At 41.6% G+C, this 19514-nt stretch overlaps 1 protein-coding gene across 1 annotated transcript in view; it reads right to left on the bottom strand.

Moving 5' to 3' along the window:
• The window catches only part of FREM2 (FRAS1 related extracellular matrix protein 2), a gene marked incomplete at its 5' end in the record, with an annotated part of 154523 nt that overhangs the window by 56174 nt on the left and 78835 nt on the right, over positions 1-19514 (bottom strand). The window contains 3 exons of the mRNA XM_010835728.1: positions 9032-9283; positions 10368-10493; positions 18654-18884. Coding sequence (XP_010834030.1) covers positions 9032-9283; positions 10368-10493; positions 18654-18884 — 609 coding nt within the window. The remainder of the gene's footprint in view (positions 1-9031; positions 9284-10367; positions 10494-18653; positions 18885-19514) is intronic.

Here is a 19514-nt window from a genome sequence, read left to right as displayed (position 1 = left end):
GAGAAACCATAAGCACAGAAGATAAAAATATAGACATTACGATTTTCAAACGATTTCTCATATTCAGATAAAATTTACTCAGTAATATATCTGGGTCCCAAGATAACATCGTATTTCACCCTTTCAACTTGTGCTTTGTCTTAATTTATAGAGAAGAGCTGTCTGATATTTTTAAAAAGCAAGATTAAAAAAAATAAAGCCATATAACCTCCTGGGATAAAAGGGATAGCTTCAAGTGTCTGGGGGCTCTGGAAGCATTTGGCATGGCTGGTATGCTACTTGGGGTGAGGAGATGGGGGAAAAGGGAAAACAGAAGGCATCAGCCAGGGACTTCCCTGGTGGTCCAGTGGCGAAAATTCTGAGCACCCAATGCAGGGTACCCAGGTTCAATCCCTGGTCAGGGAACTAGATCCCACATGCCACAACTAAGACCCAGTGCAGTCAAATAAATACAAATAAAAAAGAAGGCAATGGCAGGGCACGCGTGCTATGCCAAGGGGTTGGAAGCTTACCCCAGAAGTTATCCCATAACAAGTGGGTTCAGTTTCAAGAAGGGGAGGGATGTGATGAAACATGCATGTACAGGGTCTAGAGGATGGATGCCCATGGCAGGTGGCAAACTGGAAGCAGAGAGACTAGTTAGCAATCTCAGGAATTTAGCCCAGATAATGAAGCTGGCTGGGTGCTTCTCCAGTGGCTCAGCAGTAAAGAATCTGCCTGCAATGCAGGAGCCTCAGGTTTGATCCCTGAGTCAGGAAGATCCCCTGGAGGAGGGCATGGGAAGCCACTCCAGTATTCCTGCCTGGAGAATTCCACGGACAGGGGAGCTTGACGGGCTACAGTCTATGGGGTCACAAAGAGTCGGACATGGCTGAAGCGACTTGGCACGCATGCATGGGCATGAAGCTGGCTAGCACAAGATGGGAGCAGTTCTGATGGGTGTAAAAGACAGCAAACGCATCACACTTGGAGGTATAAGGGAGACAGAATCAAGGATTTGGGGTGGAGAGTGGAAGAAGAAAGTCTAGTCATGGTAGAACTAGTCACCAAGATTAAGGAATCAGGAGGAAGGACGTCCCTGGTGGTCCAGTGGCTAAGACTCCACATTCCCCATGCAGGGTCCTAGTTTCAATCCCTGGTCAGGGAACTAGATCCCACATGCCAGCAACTAAAGAACCCACATGCCATGACTTGGTGCAGCCAAATAAATAAATAGCAAATAAAGTAATTAAAAAAAAATACAGGACGAAAACCAGGTTACAGCAAGGACCACTGTTCTCTATTTTTTCCCTTGATTTGCATTGATTTCTTTCAGAAGCTAAGGCCTTAGGGCCACGGTGACTCATATGTCTATAGTACTTTCCTTGTTTCAAAAGAAAAATAAGAAACAGACCCCTCACATAACTCAATTATCGGGTCCCCCACAATGATAACACAAGAGTTTAATGGAGTTTCCCTCTTCACAGAAATGTCGAGGGATATCATGTTTTGAACACGGTAATGAAATTGTCCTCAGAGAATTAATCAAACCTCTCCTGCTAATAGTTTATTTGTCCTCTTGGTATATTGAAGTAAGTCTGGTATACAGAGCTGTTAAGATGTGCTGACATTTTAAAGAACTTTATATATTCTGGACCAATATCAGTTAAGGCAAGCAAGCTAGATGCGTTGGGAGGATAATGACCCCTTGGAAAGTGGGTAAACTCTCAGTACATCCCTGTTGTGCAGAGTGCCTGCTCGCGCGGTAAGTCACTTCAGTCATGTCCGACTCTGGACACGACTGTAGCCCACAAGGACTGTAGCCCACAAGGCTCCTCTGTCTGTGGGATTCTCCAGGCAAGAATACTGGGGTGGGTGGTCATTTCCTTCTCCAGGGGATTTTCCCGACCCAAGGATCAAACACGCATCTCCTGCGGCTCCTTGCATTGGCAGGTGGATTCTTGACCACTGAGCCACTGGGAAAGGCCATTGTGTAGTGTAGATAGTATTTTACCAGTTTACTGAGCTCGGAACCACACACCACAGATCCACAAAGTGTAGACGTGGCATCTATACCCGCTACAATTTTCTTCTGTACTTCGAGGATCACCTTGCAGCACTGAGAATGCAAAGCTTTTTAAAGCTTTCCCTGGTGGTGGGTGCAATCCTGAAAAATCACCCTTCTGAATAAGCGTGATTCTCAAACAATGACAACAAAAGAACGGGTTTCTTGTTGGCATTTTGACCGCAGAGTTCCAGCTTTGTGGCATCCTTCCTGAGATTGTAAAGCAGGTTGTTTGTGAAACACCCTCAGGGAAATGGAAGCTGAGATATATTTCAGCCCTATGAAGTGTAAAGAGAAAGCTATTTTTCTCTCGCTGGGTCAATATACTGACTCTTCTGAGTTTTAAGTACTGACTAGTAAAGCTCTACCAGTCGTTTGATTTCTTTCCCCAGGACTGTGTTTAACTACATGATTGCTGACCTGTCCTGTGATTTGGCTCATCCAGACACTGTAGTGGTCTTCACGGTGATGAGCCTGTCACAGCCCGAGGGGATATGTGACAATGCACATCAGTTTCTGGGCTGCCAACTCCCATGACTCAGTCTTCCTGACTCTTGGTGTGGCTTTTCTGGAACCTCAGGCCGCACTCGATGTTGTTTTGAAAACACCCATTGCATGTGGCTTCCCTGGTGGCTCAGAGGTTAAAGAGTCTGCCTACAATGTGGGAGACCCGGGTTCGATCCCTGGGTCGGGAAGATCCCCTGGAGAAGGAAATGGCAACCCACTCGAGTATTCTTGCCTGGAGAAACCCATGGAGGGAGGAGCCTGGTAGTCTACAGTCAACGGGGTTGCAAAGAGTCAGACACGACTGAGCTATTTCACTTCACTTCATTGCATGTGGAGCCTGGTTTTATCAGTGGCTAACTTGTATCCCTTTGCCTATTTTCTTGCGGAAATCCTCTATAGATTGGGCCTGTCTTGTTCATCATGGTGTCCTTGGAGCCTTCAGGGGTGCATGCTACTCAGGAAAGGTACTACTGTTATGTGGTGTTGATGTATATATATATATCCACACATATACATATCTATATATATATATATATAGAGAGAGAGAGAGAGAGAGAGGGTGAGTGAGTGAGGGCAGGAGAAATCCTTTCTCCCTTTCACCCTAGCACAGCATTTGGGGCATTAGAGATGCTCAGAAAATGTTTTAAATAAGCAAATGTCTGAATATATATTATTTCAGTCGTCTGTCTCACTACATCAGAATGAAGACCTGTTTCTTAGGAAAAGGATGAAGCGATGCTTTATGTCTCGAGAAGTGTGAAGGGGAAAGTTTTACCCATAATTTTAAGTGCTTCAAACTGCTACAAATGGCCCAAAGAAAAGAGGTTTGTTTAGTTTTAGCTACACTTTATAATCCTAACATACATTATCATTGTGATCTTTGTAGCACAATGTAGCTTGCTGGTTTTATCAAATGATATTACCTGTATTCTTTATTGGATAATTTTGTATCTCTTGAGGTCAGTAGCAAGTTTCTTGACGTCATTTAAAGGCAGATTCAAAAGGCCAATGACAAAAAAAGGTATGTATATGACTGATAAACTAGGAATAAAGGGAGAGAAGAGATGCAAACGTCTGCTTCAGTAAGGCAGAATGAAGACCTGCTTCTTAGGGACATCATAAAATTCATGAGCCTCTTGTGAAAGGTAACAGCTACCTGTGCAGAGCAAGGAAGACATCCCGAGAACACGGTGACCCTTCAGGACTTCTAATCTGAGATCTACCTTCATTTGGTGACAAGTGTCGTAGAAAACCTAACTAACAAGTGTCACATTTCTACGGTGACCAGTTGCTCAACCAAATGTCTCAGAAAATAGTATATAAATTCCAAAAAGCTTTCTTAACTTTTCATTCTAAAACAATTAAAGAAGATGCTGTTGTCTAATTAGTAATCGATTTTATGAAGCATATATTTTCAACAGACCACAGGTACATATATGTGCACTGTCTGGACTTATTAAATAAACACTCAGACCTCTGTGATTTCACTGTAGTGTTTCAAAGATTCTGACCTCTGTTTACATCATGGAGCATGCAGGTCAAGGCTTTAAAAGTCCTGTTTTCAGCTAAGCTGTAGCCTCAGATTATCGGCATTTTCTTTGTGTTTTATGATTTAGACAAAAGGATACGTTAAACCTCTGTTGCTGGTGAATAATTTGGAGTTTCTGATGCTGACACTAAGATTTACTAAGATATCTTTTCTAATGGTTTGATCTCTAATGAAGTTTGTTGTTTTTTAAATTGTAATATCTCTTTTAATAATAATTTCAAGCTTATTGAAATTGGGCTTATTAAAATCTGAAGTCTAGGATCTGAGAAGTTGCTTCTCACATGTATGTGATTTTTAGCACTAACGTGGAGTTCACCTGTGACTGAGATCTTGAGGTTTCTAATGTTTTTAGTGACTTGCTTCCAAGGATTTAGTGATATAAATCAGCAATATTTATCCTTCGACATCTACAAGACGGTATTACATAGCCAGCATTCTCTCTCCCGTGTGGAAAAGATGGGAGTGAGGCAGATAGCATGACCGTGCAAAAGACAAAACAAACACAAGATGCCATTTATCCATAAGGGCTTGACAGGACAGTTCCAGTCTAGTCCTTCAGACGGGAAAACCTTCCACTAGGCACTTTGCTAAATGGTGTGGAAAAGCAATGCTTTACTTTGTACAACTGAACTGCCAGACTCCACTCATATGTTCTCCTAGTGATCCTGGAGGAATTTTAACTGATAAAGGTGAACCAAAATAACTCATGCACTAGTTAGCCGAATATCTGTAACTGCTAACATTTGAAGTATTCTAGGATCATCAAGTGCAACATGCAGAGAAAAGTATACAGCTTGTTTCATCTCTACTAGGATGCCTCATGCTATTTTTGAATATTACAGTATAAAATATACACTCTATAATAACTGTTCAATATACATGCTGCCAGTACACTATGATGTGGGCAACATACCGATTGTGCCATGGACTCTGTGTTGTCAGCCTGGCAAATTCTTCTCAGCTATTTGACCTTGAGCAGGTTACCTGGCCGCTCAAAGATAATAAAACTGAGTATAACAGAACCATGCTCATAGTCTGTGTGTCTCTGTATTAAATGAAATCATTTAAGTAAAAGGCTTAGCACAGCTAAGCTACTGTTATCATATACAATAGTTATATATAACTATGCATGCATGCTAAGTTGCTTCAGTCATGTCTGACTCTCTGCTCCTCCATGGACTGTAGCCCAGGCTCCTCTGTCCATGCGGATTCTCCAGACAAGAATTCTGGAGTGGGTTGCCATGCCCTCCTCCAGGGGATCTTCCCGACCCAGGGATTGAACCTGCATCTCTTATGTCTCCTGCATTGGCAGGTGGGTTCTTTACCACTAGGGCCACCTGGGAAACCCCTATTAATGACTATAGATTATAGTTATTGGGCTTCCCAGGTGGCTCCTGTAATGTCAATGCAGGAGACATGGGTTTGATCCCTGGGTTGGGAAGATGTCCTAGAGGAGGAAATGGCAACCCACTTCAGTTTCCTTGTTATAGTTATTATTATATGACATATATGCTGTCTATAGAGACCTGAAAAACAAAGATATGAGTTGACTTAATACTGCAAACAGTACGATCTGTTCAATACTGCAGCCTTAATATCTTAGAATCACTCTAGAAGACAACACAGCTGTTAGCTTACACTCCATGAGTTTGAGAGCTTACTTCTGGGTGAACCGTTCCCAAGCCCTGGCACGGTTCCCTGTGCTCACTTTCTTGGGAGCCATAAGGTCATTCTTCAATGCAAATTATATAAAATGGTGAGCTGTTCTCATAGAGAACTCTGGAGCTCTTCTTGCCTTTTCTGGTAATGGTGGTGAATGTTTTCATGCGACTGGCAGAAGAGATTCAAGTGGCTGCTTGCCAAGTTCGTGTGTGTACAAAGGAACAAAGCTCTGAATGCCTTTCCTGCTGTGAGCAGTACACTGTATCAACAGTTTCAAAAAAACTAGTTCACAGCAGCATTGTGGCAAAGTCCTTTAGAGCCGATGACCATACCAGCTTGAGTCAAAGGTACCCCATTGCTAATGAACCCATCCCAGCTGCCTCAGACCCTTGCTCACTTGCCTTTATTTTAATGCATGCCCCTGTACCCCCAGCTCCACGTGGAGCTGTTCCCAATGAATAGCTGGCCTTCTAGGCTCTGTGTCCAGCCAGGTCCAGAATTAAGAGAGGACTGGGGTTGGGGACCCTGTGGGTCCTCCCATGGTCAAGCCTGGAAAGTCTCCCTTCTCTGGACCCTCCTAATCATATTTAGGGAATGACACTCATTCACATTCACAAACACTCTTTTTCTTCCTGCCCTCCCCCACTCATGGGTTTGTCAAAAATAAATTGATCCTGTAATTGCACAACTCCTCTCCTGAAACTATTACAATTTGAAAAATGATATGAAGTGGCCCTTTATCATAATATGGTTTATATTTAACCCAAAGGATGTACAAAATGAGGGAAGTAGACCACACCATTTTAGTTTTTAGTCATTTTAACAAGAGGCAACATTTAAAACCAGTTTGTTTTAAAGGTCTAAAGTCCCTTCTCCAGTACTTTGGCCACCTGATGCAAAGAGCTGACTCATTAGAAAAGACCCCAATGCTGGGAACGATTGAAGGCAGGAGGAGAAGGGGATGACAGAGGATGAGACGGTTGGATGGCATCACCGACATGAGCTTGAGCAAGCTCTGGGCGATGGTGAAGGACAAGGAAGCCTGGCGTGCTGCAGTCCATGGGGTCGCAAAGAGTCGGACACGACTGAGCGACTGAACTGAACTGAACTGCCATCTTCTGTCTCCATTTTACTGTCCCAAATGATCATTTATAAATTATTCTCCTTTAACCTTTTATGTACTTAGGTTTTTTTCCCCGAAATAGATTTTAAGCTTCGTGAGATCTTGGCCTCCACATTAAGTGTCTCTATAGTTCCCACATGCTACACTTAGTAAGTACAGAATAAATACTCACTGTGTGTGTGGTACGTGAGGTTAACTATTTTTTTAAAAGGCAAGACATTTCCTATATGTTTTCCTTTATCTCATTTTTGTTTTCAAAGAGTGTAATATCTACATCATTAAACTAGTAGTCTTCCCATGTGGAAAAACTGGTATAATCTTTACTATTCAGCGCATTCTTGCAATGCCTCCCACAGACTAGAAACTCATTAAACATCCATTAGCTTTCACTGAATCCTTAGCATTATCAACTATATTAAACAGTCTGTTAATGGCTTCAATGCATTAATATTCTGAGCAGTTAGAAACTCATTTTTCCATTTCTTGATTTTTAATATTGTTCTAACTCAAGCATACTACATACAGAATGTAACTTTGTCATCATTTCTTGGCCTTTTGGCTAAGATGAGGAATGTCATTCTTGGCAGAATGTCACTTCATCAAGCTGTTAATTTAACTGAGTTTGGCCATTCCTTACATATTGACCTGGCATTACTTAACTGGTGAGGTGAAGGTGAAAGTTGCTCAGTCGTGTCCAACTCTTTGCAACCCCATGGACTATACAGTCCACGGAATTCTCCAGGCCAGAATACTGGAGGGGCTAGCCTTTCCGTTCTCCAGGGGATCTTCCCAACCCAGGGATTGAACCCAGGTCTCCTGCATTGCAGGCGGATTCTTTACCAGCTGAGCCACCAGGGAAGCCCTTACTTAACTGGAGTTTACCCAAATGCAAATAAAAGTATTCAAGAATAAAAAGGATGGTGATCAGGCCTGTCAGTTCAGTTCAAACGAATAAACCATATTTCACCCACACACCATACCATGATGTATTTTTCTAGCACTAGAAATATTTTCTTCTCTATGGTACTCCTGCTGTTGAGAAAGCTTTTTTAACGTCAGTAAGCTTTTGAATGGCACTGACTTGACTTACATTTACCACAGGGTGCATCATTCTACCTTTTACATGTCTCTGGTTTATATCTACCAGCGTGATAATTTCTCCAGGGTGGCTGAGGAAGCCAGCCCCTGTAGCTAAAACCTCAGCCACCATAGCTAAAACCCCAACCCCTGGGTTGGCACATAAAAGCTGAAACTGGAATCTGCTGAAATGTTCCTTAATTAACTGCCAAAGATTGACAGCAAAGATTAGTGAAATATCGCTAGCACTGACTTAACACACTCTTCCTAATGAACAAATCTGTATGTGTGTGTGTGTATGTGTGTACTAGTCGCTCAGTCACATCTAACTCTTTGTGACTCCATGGACTGTAGCCTGCCAGATTCCTGTATACATGGGATTCTCGAGGCAAGAATACTGGAATGGGTTGCCATTCCCTTCTCCAGGGGGTCTTCCCATCCCAAGGACTGAACCCAGGTCTCCTGCATTGCAGGTGGATTCTTTATCATCTGAGCCACCAGGGAAGCCTGGGAGGATTATTTTATGGTAATTAGGTTTCCCTCATGAAGAAGAGTCAGGATAAACTCTCCTCCTTTTTGGAAGCCTGTTGGACTTAATTTCCCGTATGCTTATCACCTTCCTAGTTCTTCGTTTAATAGAATTGTCTGCTAGTTTCTTGGTTAAACAAATTCAAACACAGAGATTCGAGTTACAAAAAATAAGCTTTTACAATTGAAGCAAAACAAATAAAATAACAAATCATTTATGAAAACTGCTTCGATTCTTCGCCATGAAATTTTAAAATTTATTCACTTAACGGGACATGGCATTGTCAAAGACACTGTACACAGGAGAAAACACGCATAGGTGTGGCTTTACCCTTCCAAAGCACTAAAGCGAGAAAGACAGTGGACTCATGCAGCCAGCCTAGAAACCTAATCACACTATAAAGTCAAGCATAAGATAAATGCACGCATGAAAATTCTTTCACACTCTCATTCTTTCTGTTTAGAGGGCTTTGCCTCTAGAAGGTTTAGAGGGCTGGTCTGCCCGGTAGGAGGAATAATTTTTAGGTAAATTAGTACTTACCGTCGTCTTTGTCGGGTTTGATTGTAACCTGAGCCCCTGGGAACTCTGATCCAATTCGCCCACCCATCGGCATGCTCAGGAGAACGTGGAATGTTTCCTCCTCTTCAAACAAAGAGTCATCAATTATAACGACCCTGCACATCTTCTCCCGCTCATCTTTGTCAAAGCGGATAACACTGGTGTGGTCCTCGGGCCGGGATATGTAATCAGAATAGGAGAGCACAGACGTTGGCACGGTTCCTCTTGCCGTTCCTGGAGGCAGGGAGGATCCAAAAGGGGCTTATAAAACATACTATAAGAGTATTTCCAGAAAGGATTATTTTCATCTGTAGCATTTTCATGGTCCATCGTATCTATGAATACTCCTGGAAATCACAATAGCGCCTACATACTGTTCTGGCATTATGAGTCATCTTCATAATGGTCTCCAACATATGACAAATGTTACATTTCAAGTGTTTTCTCCTCTACTTCCTGCCAGTGGTCTTTTTAAAGCAACACAATAATATAATATAATAGCTCCTACTCTTCAAATGCTTGCGGTGTACAGGCAAAGTGCTAAGCGATTTCCATGCATTGGCTCCTTAATCCTCTTAACCAGTCTATTGGGTTTTACACGTTTGGTAACTGAGGTTTATAGAAGTCAAACCACTTGCTCTGGGACCCAGAGCTCAAGGTTGATCCTGAAATTTGCATTTTGACCACCATACTTTATTGACTTTCAACTCATATACATTAATGAAAATTTTAATGAAAGTCTGCTAAGGTGTTAACTGTACCTAAGACCTTTTCTTTTATATGCTTAGAAAAAATTTACCTGTTTCCTAGAAAGGTGTTTAGAATATTAATTATATTATGTTTTGATCTAAATTTTGTGTTACATAAAATCACCTTTCAGAGCATGCTGACTCAATGAGCAAGACAAGCGTTTTTAAATTTGGTTGCAATGAGTCTCAAACTAGTTTAAAATTAGTTCTTTTCCTTGGGTATGCATTTCCTTGCCTCTTCTTTTGGTTGTTGTTTTTAATAGTAATCTCCTTCTACTTGAGCAGGCTTGAGTAGAGGAGGGGAACTTCAATTTCCTGCAATCCCAAAGGCCTTGAGTATTAGAGTAAACCAAGTATATCAGAAATGTTTTCAATAAGCAGCAAAGTCCTTCCAGACCCTCAAAGGTGCCATAGTGAAGGAGGATGTCTGCATGCACTTTTTTTTTTTCTTTTTGAAAATTGTACTAAAAAAGTATAATCTTCATGGCTTAATGTTATAGCTCCGACATGTTAAGAGGCTTATTTATATCTTTGTGGGGACATTTTATTTCATTTGCAAATCAAGCTACCTTGCCGCGTATAACAGATCACCATCAACTCCTGGCTCACGTCTCCACTTCTCCTGATGGGAATGAACAGTTCGCCAACATCCTCTTCAATGGAGTATTCAGACTGGGGGATGAACACAGTTGATTCTAAGGAGAAAATACAATTGTTTTTGTCTGAGCTTCTTATATGTGAAATGATCTTGTGCAAATCAAAACTGGTCTCGTGACTGATCATTTCCCCTTGCATATTCTTTTATTTTAAAATTTTTCCTCACGTACAATCTCAATTTTATTTACTTACTTGTTATACATCTCAGTTTTATTCTTCTTCTTAATATCATTATTATTTTGGTTCATTGTTACCCTCCTGCTCTCTTCCTCTTCTTTATCATCATTATCATTATTTGCATAATTGTTAGCCTGGTGCTCTGTGATGACCTAGATGGGTGGGACAGGGGAGGTGGGAACAAGGTTCAAGACGGAGGGGATATTTGTATACTTATGGCTTATTTAGTTTTGTTTTTAATTGGAGTACAGTTACTCTGTGCTGCTGTGTCAACTTCAGCTGCACAGTAAAGCGAATCAGCCATATGTATATAACATCTCATCTTTTATTTTTGGATTTCCTTCCCATTTTGGTCAACACAGAGCACTGTGCTATACTGTTGGTTCTCATTGGTTACCTATTTTATACACAGTAGTGTACATATGTCAAGCCAAACCTCCCAATTCATCATTGACCCTCCCTGCGCCGCCCTCCCTCCATGCCCCCACATATCTACATTTCTGTCTCTATTTCTGCTTTGCAAATAGATCATCTTTACCATTTTCTAGATTCCACATATATTCATTAATATACAATATTTGCTTGTCTATTTCTTACTCTGTATGACAGTCTCCATGTCTCTGCAAATGACCCAATTTCATTCCTTTTTATGGCTGAGTAATATTCCATTGCTAAAGCTGAAACTCCAATACTTTGGCCACCTCATGCGAAGAGTTGACTCATTGAAAAAGACCCTGATGCTGGGAAGGATTAGGGGCAAGAGGAGAAGGGGATGGCAGAGGATGAGATGGCTGGATGGCATCACTGACTCGATGGACATGAGTTTGAGTAAACTCTGGGAGTTGGTGATGAACAGGGAGGCCTGGCGTGCTGTGATTCATGGGGTTGCAAAGAGTCAGACACGACTGAGTGACTGAACTGAACTGAACTGAATATTCCATTGTATATAGGCACCCCGCCCCTCCCCCTCCCCACGTACTCTTTCAGAAGAGCTCAGCGTGAGGGGAAGGAGGGAAGAGAAGGGAGAAGAAACAGCTATAATGCAGGTAGGCTCCAGACCAATGAATTCTTAACCCAGAAATAGAACACAGCATTGCATTCAACTCCAGTAATTGCTTTTTTCTCAATTAGTAAGTGCTGCTGACACACTTCCTTTAAATCCAACCTCATTCTCTTGGTGAAGATCACCATCTTCCAATGGAGCAGTTCGGCTTTTAGATGTAGAAGAGAGCGTAGAAGCACTCTTGTCTCACCCCTCACTTTGATGAGGGAACTTGGACCCACGGAGTTGAAATTACTTGTCAAGAACTCTTACTGATCAAGTTCAGATTAAAATTCAGATCTTGTAATGGCCATTCTATTATTTTTTTAACCCCATGTGTCCCTTCTAAATGATTAATGATTAAAAGTATAATTATGCATTGTTTAACACCTGGTGATTTTGTTTGTAGTCCCTATAGAATTGATACATCTATATATTGACTGTAATGAACACATCTATCATTTCTTGAGTATACAACATTATACAATACTGTAAGTCTCAATGATTCATTTTGTAAAGTAGAGGAGAGGTACAGTAAATAGTAAAAATGGCATAATGAAGTTGTTGAAAATTATGGTTCAATGTAAAACTGTCTATCAATCATGTGCTCAGTCAGGCCCAATTCTTTGTGACCCCATGGACTATAGTTGCTAGGCTCCTCTGTCCAGGGGATTTCCCAGATAAGAATACTGGAGTAGGTTGCCATTTCCTCCTCCAGGGGATCTTCCTGGCTCAGGGATTGAACTGGCATCTCCTGCATTGCAAGCAGATTCTTTATTGCTTGAGCCATCTACCAATAAAACATTCAATAAAACGTTTAGGTCAATAGCTAGGCATGATAAACCCCCAAACAGATGCTTTGATATTTGCCTGGGAGTCTGTTTCACTGGAAGTCCCACATATACACAGAAAATGTTCTGGTTACTTTGAAAACAGTAAGCCACACTGCTCTGGATGATTATAAAAGATGCTGGAATAATGGACACTGGTCATCAAGGTCCACGTTCCACCCCTCTCCACCCTGCCCTGTACCCCAAGGGCTGACTAATGTGAACCACATCAAAGGTTTCCCTTGTTCTCTGGCTGCCGGCTGGGCTAGCCAAAGAGCAGCACAGACAGGACCTTCCCCCCGCCTGCCCTCAAGGTCCCAGAGCTGGCAGCACCCCAACAAATAAAGGTCATTGTGCCCACTGGCTGCCCCAGCTCACACACTGACTCAGCTAGCTCCTCCTTCTCTGTTCCCCCAGGCTAGAGGTGGTGATGGTACCTGCTCTTACCAGCCTTAAGGCACTTAACTATACCTGTGTTGTGCTCATTTACTCAGTCACGTCCAACTCTTTGGGACCCTGGACTATTGCCCACCAGGCTCTGCTGTCCATGGGATTCTCCAGGCAGAATACTGGAGTGGGCTGCCATTTCCTTCTCCAGGGCATCTTCCTGACCCAGGGATTGAACCCACGTCTCTTGCATCTCCTGCATTGGCAGAGATTCTTCACCACCAGTGCCACCTGAGAAGCCCTGGTGGTTTCCCAATCCTCGCCCTCACCTTTGCAAATAGTCTTGTTATTCAAGTATTTTAAAATTGCTAATTTTGAATGTGCCTTTTGTTTTCTCCTGGGACTCTGATATACAAGTTTAAAAAATGGCACCATTAAAAAAGCTGTGGATATAAGCTTTCACAACTAATTATTCATTTATCAAACGTTGATGGGGTGACTTCAACTTGCCAGACACTGAACTAAGCAGAGGAGATATGGAAGTAAAAAAATCCCTGGTCTCATGGAGTTTTCATTCTAGTTGGGAGTGAAGAAGAAGAAAATACACAAATATTCAAGAAAATACATAGTATATCAGGAGGTGACAAATGATACGGAGAAAATGGAGGGTCCTGAGGGTGTAGAGAGGGCTGAGGCCTGTGTATGCCGTGGCAGGTCTGTATTAAACAGGATAGTCTCTTTGATGGAGTCACATTTTAGCTGAGATTGAAAAGTGATAATGAAATACCCCATGTAAGTAACTCGAGAAGAGAATTCCAGGCAAAGGTATGAACAAGTGAAAAGGGCCCCGGGCCAGGTATATACAAGGAATGGTGGTGGTGGTTTAGTCCCTAAGTGGTGTCCGACTCTGTGACACCAAGGACTGTGGGCTACCAGACTCCTCTGGCCATGGAATTTCCCAGGTAAGAATACTGCGGGGTGTTGCCATTTCCTTCTCCAGGGGATCTTCCTGACCCAGGGATCGAACCCGTGTCTCCTACAGCATTGCAGGCAGATTCTTAACCACTGAGCCACCAGGGAAGCCCATACAAGGAATGGCCAGGGTGCTAACACGGTTCGAGTAAACTGGGCAAGGAGGACAGGACAGAACACGGGGCCAGTGAAGTGGTGATGAGGTGGGTGGTAGGTGGATCCATGGAGCTTTCAGGACTAAAGTCCACTGGAAGCACCTTGGTATTACTCAGAGCAAGATACTGTGGAAACAAAGACCACCCTACGGGATGAAACAAACAAAGGCGATTTATTCAGAGCTTTGGAGGGAATGATGGTGAAGCTGAAACTCCAGTACTTTGGCCACCTTATGTGAAGAGCTGACTCATTGGAAAGGACTCTGATGCTGGGAGGGATTGGGGGCAGGAGGAGAAGGGGACGACAGAGGATAAGATGGCTGGATGGCTTCACCGACTCAATGGACGTGAGTCTGAGTGAACTCCGGGAGTTGGTGATGGATAGGGAGGCCTGGCGTGCTGCGATTCATGGGGTCGCAGAGAGTCGGACACGACTGAGCAACTGAACTGAACTGAACTGATAGCAGGGGAGTCAGCCACCATTACTTGTATTTGGCTGAGACCCAAAGCAGTCAGAGGAGGGGAAAGTTTTATTGTGGAATAAAACTTATGGTTACCAATGGGAAAAGCTTGAGGGAGCAATACATTAGGAGTCTGTGATTAATAGATACACACTACTGTGTACACCGAGAGACAAGGCAAGGGTGATACTGGAGAAACAGTTGAACTCTCTACTAAGTAAATGTGTGAGCTGGGCTCAGTCGTGTCCAGCTCTTTGCAGCCCCTTGGACTGTAGACTGCCAGGCTTCTGTGTACATGGGATTTTTCATGCAAGAAAACTGGAGTGGGCTGCTATTTCCTACTCTAGGGGATCTTCCTGACCCAGGGATCGAACCTGCGTCTCTTGCATCTCCTGTCTCCTGCATGGGCAGGAGGATTCTTTATCACTGTGCCACCTGGGAAGCCCTGACTAAGTAAACAGAGACACAGAAAAGAGTGGCCGCAGGGTCATCCCCTGAGAGGTAAACACTGGTTATTTTCACATGGTAGGACCACAGGTGACTTTCATTTCTTTAAATCTCTGAATTCCTGACAAGGAACGTGTGCTACCTTTATGTCTTCAGATTGGTCTCACTAGTCTTTGTTTTGAAAGATGAAGTCGAATACAATGAATGTACTCTTTATTAGCCTGTGTGGCTAAGTTGAAAGGAGTACTTTGATTCATTTAACAGCAATTTTATTTTTAGGTTTTGACTGCACTGTAACTCAGGCAAAAAATGACTTCTGTTCTCAGAAATAAAACAGTTGTAACTACATCTGAAAGATGTCCTTTTCTCAACTATATTGAGCAGATTGAAAAAGAGAGACTGCTAAAAACAGGATAGAAAAAATATCTCCTAAAACTCTTTGCTATAATAGAACAAAGAAGGGAAAGAAAAATACAGTGCCTGGATGAAGGTAGTGAGTGTCCATCATCTTTAAGAAGTTTGGCATATTCAAAAATGACCCAGAAGATATTCTGGGACATCTTCAGGCTGCCCGTATGCCCTCAGACTAACCAACAAATGGCACTGAATGTGGAGTCTGCCAATGATTGGCGAACATGGATGGAAAGCTTTCTTACATTTCAACGTGTTTCTTTTTTTTTAAACTCCAAAACAGATAAATAGGCTAATTTAATAGGAACTTTAAAAATAAGACTAATAAAAACATATATAAGTCACATAGTAAGTATGGTAAGTTCACATTAGGATACCATGAGGTCCAAAAATTATTCTAAAGCACTATGCAAATAGTTTGATTAGAGTGAATCTTTGGGTAATCTTCTTTCATATCATTAAATGTTTTTATTTTGGAAAGTTTTCCATCACATGAAATAGTTTTATTTTGTACCATTTTTTTTTTCTTATTGACCTTTTGGTACCAGAAATGTATAAATGTGTGTGGACCTTTGAACAAGTGTTTAGTAATTTTTTCTTTCTCTTAAGACAATGACCCATGCTTCACAGCAATCGAATTCAAACAGAAGAACTGTATCAAGTAAAACGCCAACACTGGTACAGAAGCCTGAGACGTAGTGAGGTAAAGAAGTGAATGAAAGAATGTGTAAAACGTGTTGAGGATACTGGCTGCCACACGGCAAGTGCTCGATGAATTTCAGTTATTATCACTATCAGTGCCAGTTATGGGTAAGTAAAGAACCGGCAAAAGCGTACTTGTGTGTGTTTATATAATATTAAATGGCTCATAAGTAAAAGCAGTTCCCAGCCTAAGACAAAGCAGAGTTGCTGTTCTCCCCTTCTTGTTCCCATAAGGCACTTTCTTTGTTGTTCTACATCATTCTTTGTTCTACTACATCACACTCTGTTGCCATCACTTACGTATAGAGCTCTATTTCCCATTACTCCATACACTCTTTGATAGAGGGAATTTATTCTATTATCTTTGCATCCCCAATACAGAGTGCTGTACTCAGCACCAGTGTGAGTTGGATACATTTTTAATGCATGCAAAAACAGTCTCATAACATGTTCTAGAATTAATATGCAGCAAGAGAGCTTATAGACACAATGGTTCCTAGAGCTAGTGAATTTATAGGTGAAGAGTTATAAGAGAGAGTAGAAAGAAACAATTGAACTTTTGAAATGGTTAGGAAAGCAATCCTTTGCGGAAAGAAAGAAGATTGTTTAATCTGTGAATATGAAATCTAACAAACATTATATTTATGGTAAGAGAAATAACAACTGTATTTGTATTGTGCTTCTTGTTTTTATGGAACTCTTTCATAAGAATTTCTTTTTTGTTCATTGGGAAGCAAAATATTAATAAAATATAATTAATTAATAATTATTAATTAAATAATATTAATAGTAATAAAAGCTATTTGACTTGATTAAGGTCAGACAACTAGAGATGGTAGAGTTGGGAATCAAAGCCAGGTCTTGTAATTTCAAGACCACTGGTCTTCAACAAGACAAGGAACATATCAGGCATTTGCTGTATCAGAACATTTGTCAGTCATCACAGGGATGATCATGGCTTGGAATGAATGGGGTTGAACTTCATCCAGAAAATGCCAAGACAGCTTAGATGACCATTACATAAGATGAAATTATGGCAAGTTTTTATTTGGTAGCCTTTAAGGTTATATAAAGAGTATGTGTGTGTGTGTGTGTGTACCTGTGTGTATTTGTTATTAAAACCCCACTTCTCAGATTTAATATGAGTAGAGAGTATTCTGTGTTATGCTGGGCTTATAAATAGGAGAGCACATGAATTTAAGTGTCTTATTCCTTAAGGTCAGTATGGTAATTATACCAATGGGCAAATACCAAGCAATGGCTTCAAATAAGCTCTCACTAACGGGCCAGTTTATATGTAGTAAAGCTGTCATAGGCTTCTTCCAAAGAGAGAAGCTTTATTATGCTAGCTTACCCAAAACTTACCCCAAACTCAGGACTAAAAGAAAATTTAATTATTTATTCCCAGATAATGCAGATAAAATTGAATGTAATTAAATTGTTAACTGTTCTTTAATGGAAATGATAAACATAACTGAGCTTCATTTTCAACTAAGGACAAAGATGTTAAACAAGCAGAGCCGGAGCTCCAGTTCTCCCATCCTCTTTCTTTAATTATGCTCTGTTATTAAACCCAGAGATTTCCACATACGTCTCCATTTCATGTACTCAGTAGATTGTATCTTCACAGACCATTTAAGAGTTTTCTGGCTGATGAAATAAAGTAGGCTGGCAGTATGAAAGAAAGTCATGTCTGTCTTCTGACAGGATTTCAGCTTTAGCGGAGTCTCTCTAAGTTTTGTATAAATGCCAGCCCTCAAAAAGCCAATTCAACCTTTTTTTCCTTCTTGGCTGCAGTGAGACAAGTCAGGACTGTAGGAGTGTGGCAGGGGAAGGGAAGGTCAAATTACACTCAAAAGCAGTGAGGTTCATTTTAACCAACATCAGCCAAGGCTGTGCAATGACAAGAGAACATGATCTCATAGAAGTTAGGAGCAATGATTCAAGAGATTTTTCACCAAAAAGCGGGGGTGGGTTGGCAGTCATGTAAAAAATATGGAAACGTAAGGCAGGATGAAAAGTTTTGACTGATGAAGATATGAATAAATTTGAATAATTAAGTGTTATATGGAGAACAAATTAATCCCCAAACCGTCTAATCCTTAAAGTATTTGTTTAAACGACATTTAAAAGACTTTAAAAAGTCCCTAATGCTGGGAAAGATTGAGGGCAGAAGGTGAAGAGGGCGTCAGAGGATGAGATGGCTGGATGGCATCACCAATGCAAAGGACATGAACTTGGGCAAACTCTGGGACATAGTGAAGGACACAGAGGCTTGGTGTGCTGCAGTTCATGGGGTCGCAAAGAGTCAGAGACGACACAGCGACTAAACAACAACAAAGTCATGAAATAATTCTAGAAAAATGAGATCAGTGATGTACATGTCGATAATCCTACGCATACTCGTAGTTCACTGACTTAAAAAAAGTACAGCTTCTCTTCTTTCATTTTTGAGTTCCCCAATCCAGCAGCATATCTAAGAATGCTGACCCATTCATCTAGAAGAGTCTGCGCTATGGAAATCCAAACATTACATGTAAAAACCTCCTCCGCAAAGTGCTTTGTTATAAAAAGCCGACAGCGACAACACGAGCGAGGTGCCGGTCGCTCTTACCATCTCCTGGGTCCACGATCTCCACTGTGGTCACCGCGGGGAACTCCAGGGCAGCCAGCACGGGCTCTGCGAGAACCACCTGGAAGGTCTCGGACTGCTCGTGCGCCCCGTCGCTCAGAATCCGCACTCGCCACGTGGCCCGGGTCTGGCCTGGGTTGAACTGCACTTGCCTCTGTGCTTTGCCCTTGAAGTCCTTGTCTTTTTTTGCAGTCCCGTCTCTTGTGCCAATACCTTCACAAAAACACAACATCATAGCCCTAGTGTCATTTTCAGTTGGGTTATTAAGGTTTTCCTTGCTGTTAACATTCTGTGTTATGATATCCTGCAGTGCAAAGTAAATCCTGCTTCCATTCCATGAAATGGATAATTTTAAGTGTCCTGTTGTAGGTATTAACAGTCCATGATTTCTGTTCTACTGTGGCCCCAGTATGGTTATTTCACATATTCTTTTTTAAAAAAAATATTTATTTGGCTGCTCCAGGTCTTAGTGTGGCAAGCAGGAATTTTAGTTGAGGGATATGGGATCTAGTTCCCTGACTAGGGATTGAACCCAGGCCCCCTGCAGGGGGAGCACAGAGTCTTAGCCACTGGACCAGTAGGGAAGTCCTTCCATCATATATTTTTGAGTTAAGTTTGTATTAGAACTGCTTGTAAAGTGAGATAGAGGAAACTGATGCTCACACTCTGAAACAGTCGTACACCCACAAATTCATGTAATCTAAAAACTCTTCACACTTACTTTTTTGCATGGGTTGTATTGTATGTGTCATATTTTTAAAACTTGAGAAAAATTCTCTAACTAGAAAATATAAGCCAGCAAGAGACTCCGTGAGTCAGTGAATTCTTTGATAATCTGAGCTG

Source organism: Bison bison, unplaced genomic scaffold (genome assembly GCF_000754665.1).
Source record: "Bison bison bison isolate TAMUID 2011002044 unplaced genomic scaffold, Bison_UMD1.0 scf7180017864048, whole genome shotgun sequence".
Taxonomy (NCBI): domain Eukaryota; kingdom Metazoa; phylum Chordata; class Mammalia; order Artiodactyla; family Bovidae; genus Bison; species Bison bison.
Note: the sequence above shows the minus strand (reverse complement) of the source record. Positions and strands in the feature narration are given on the sequence as shown.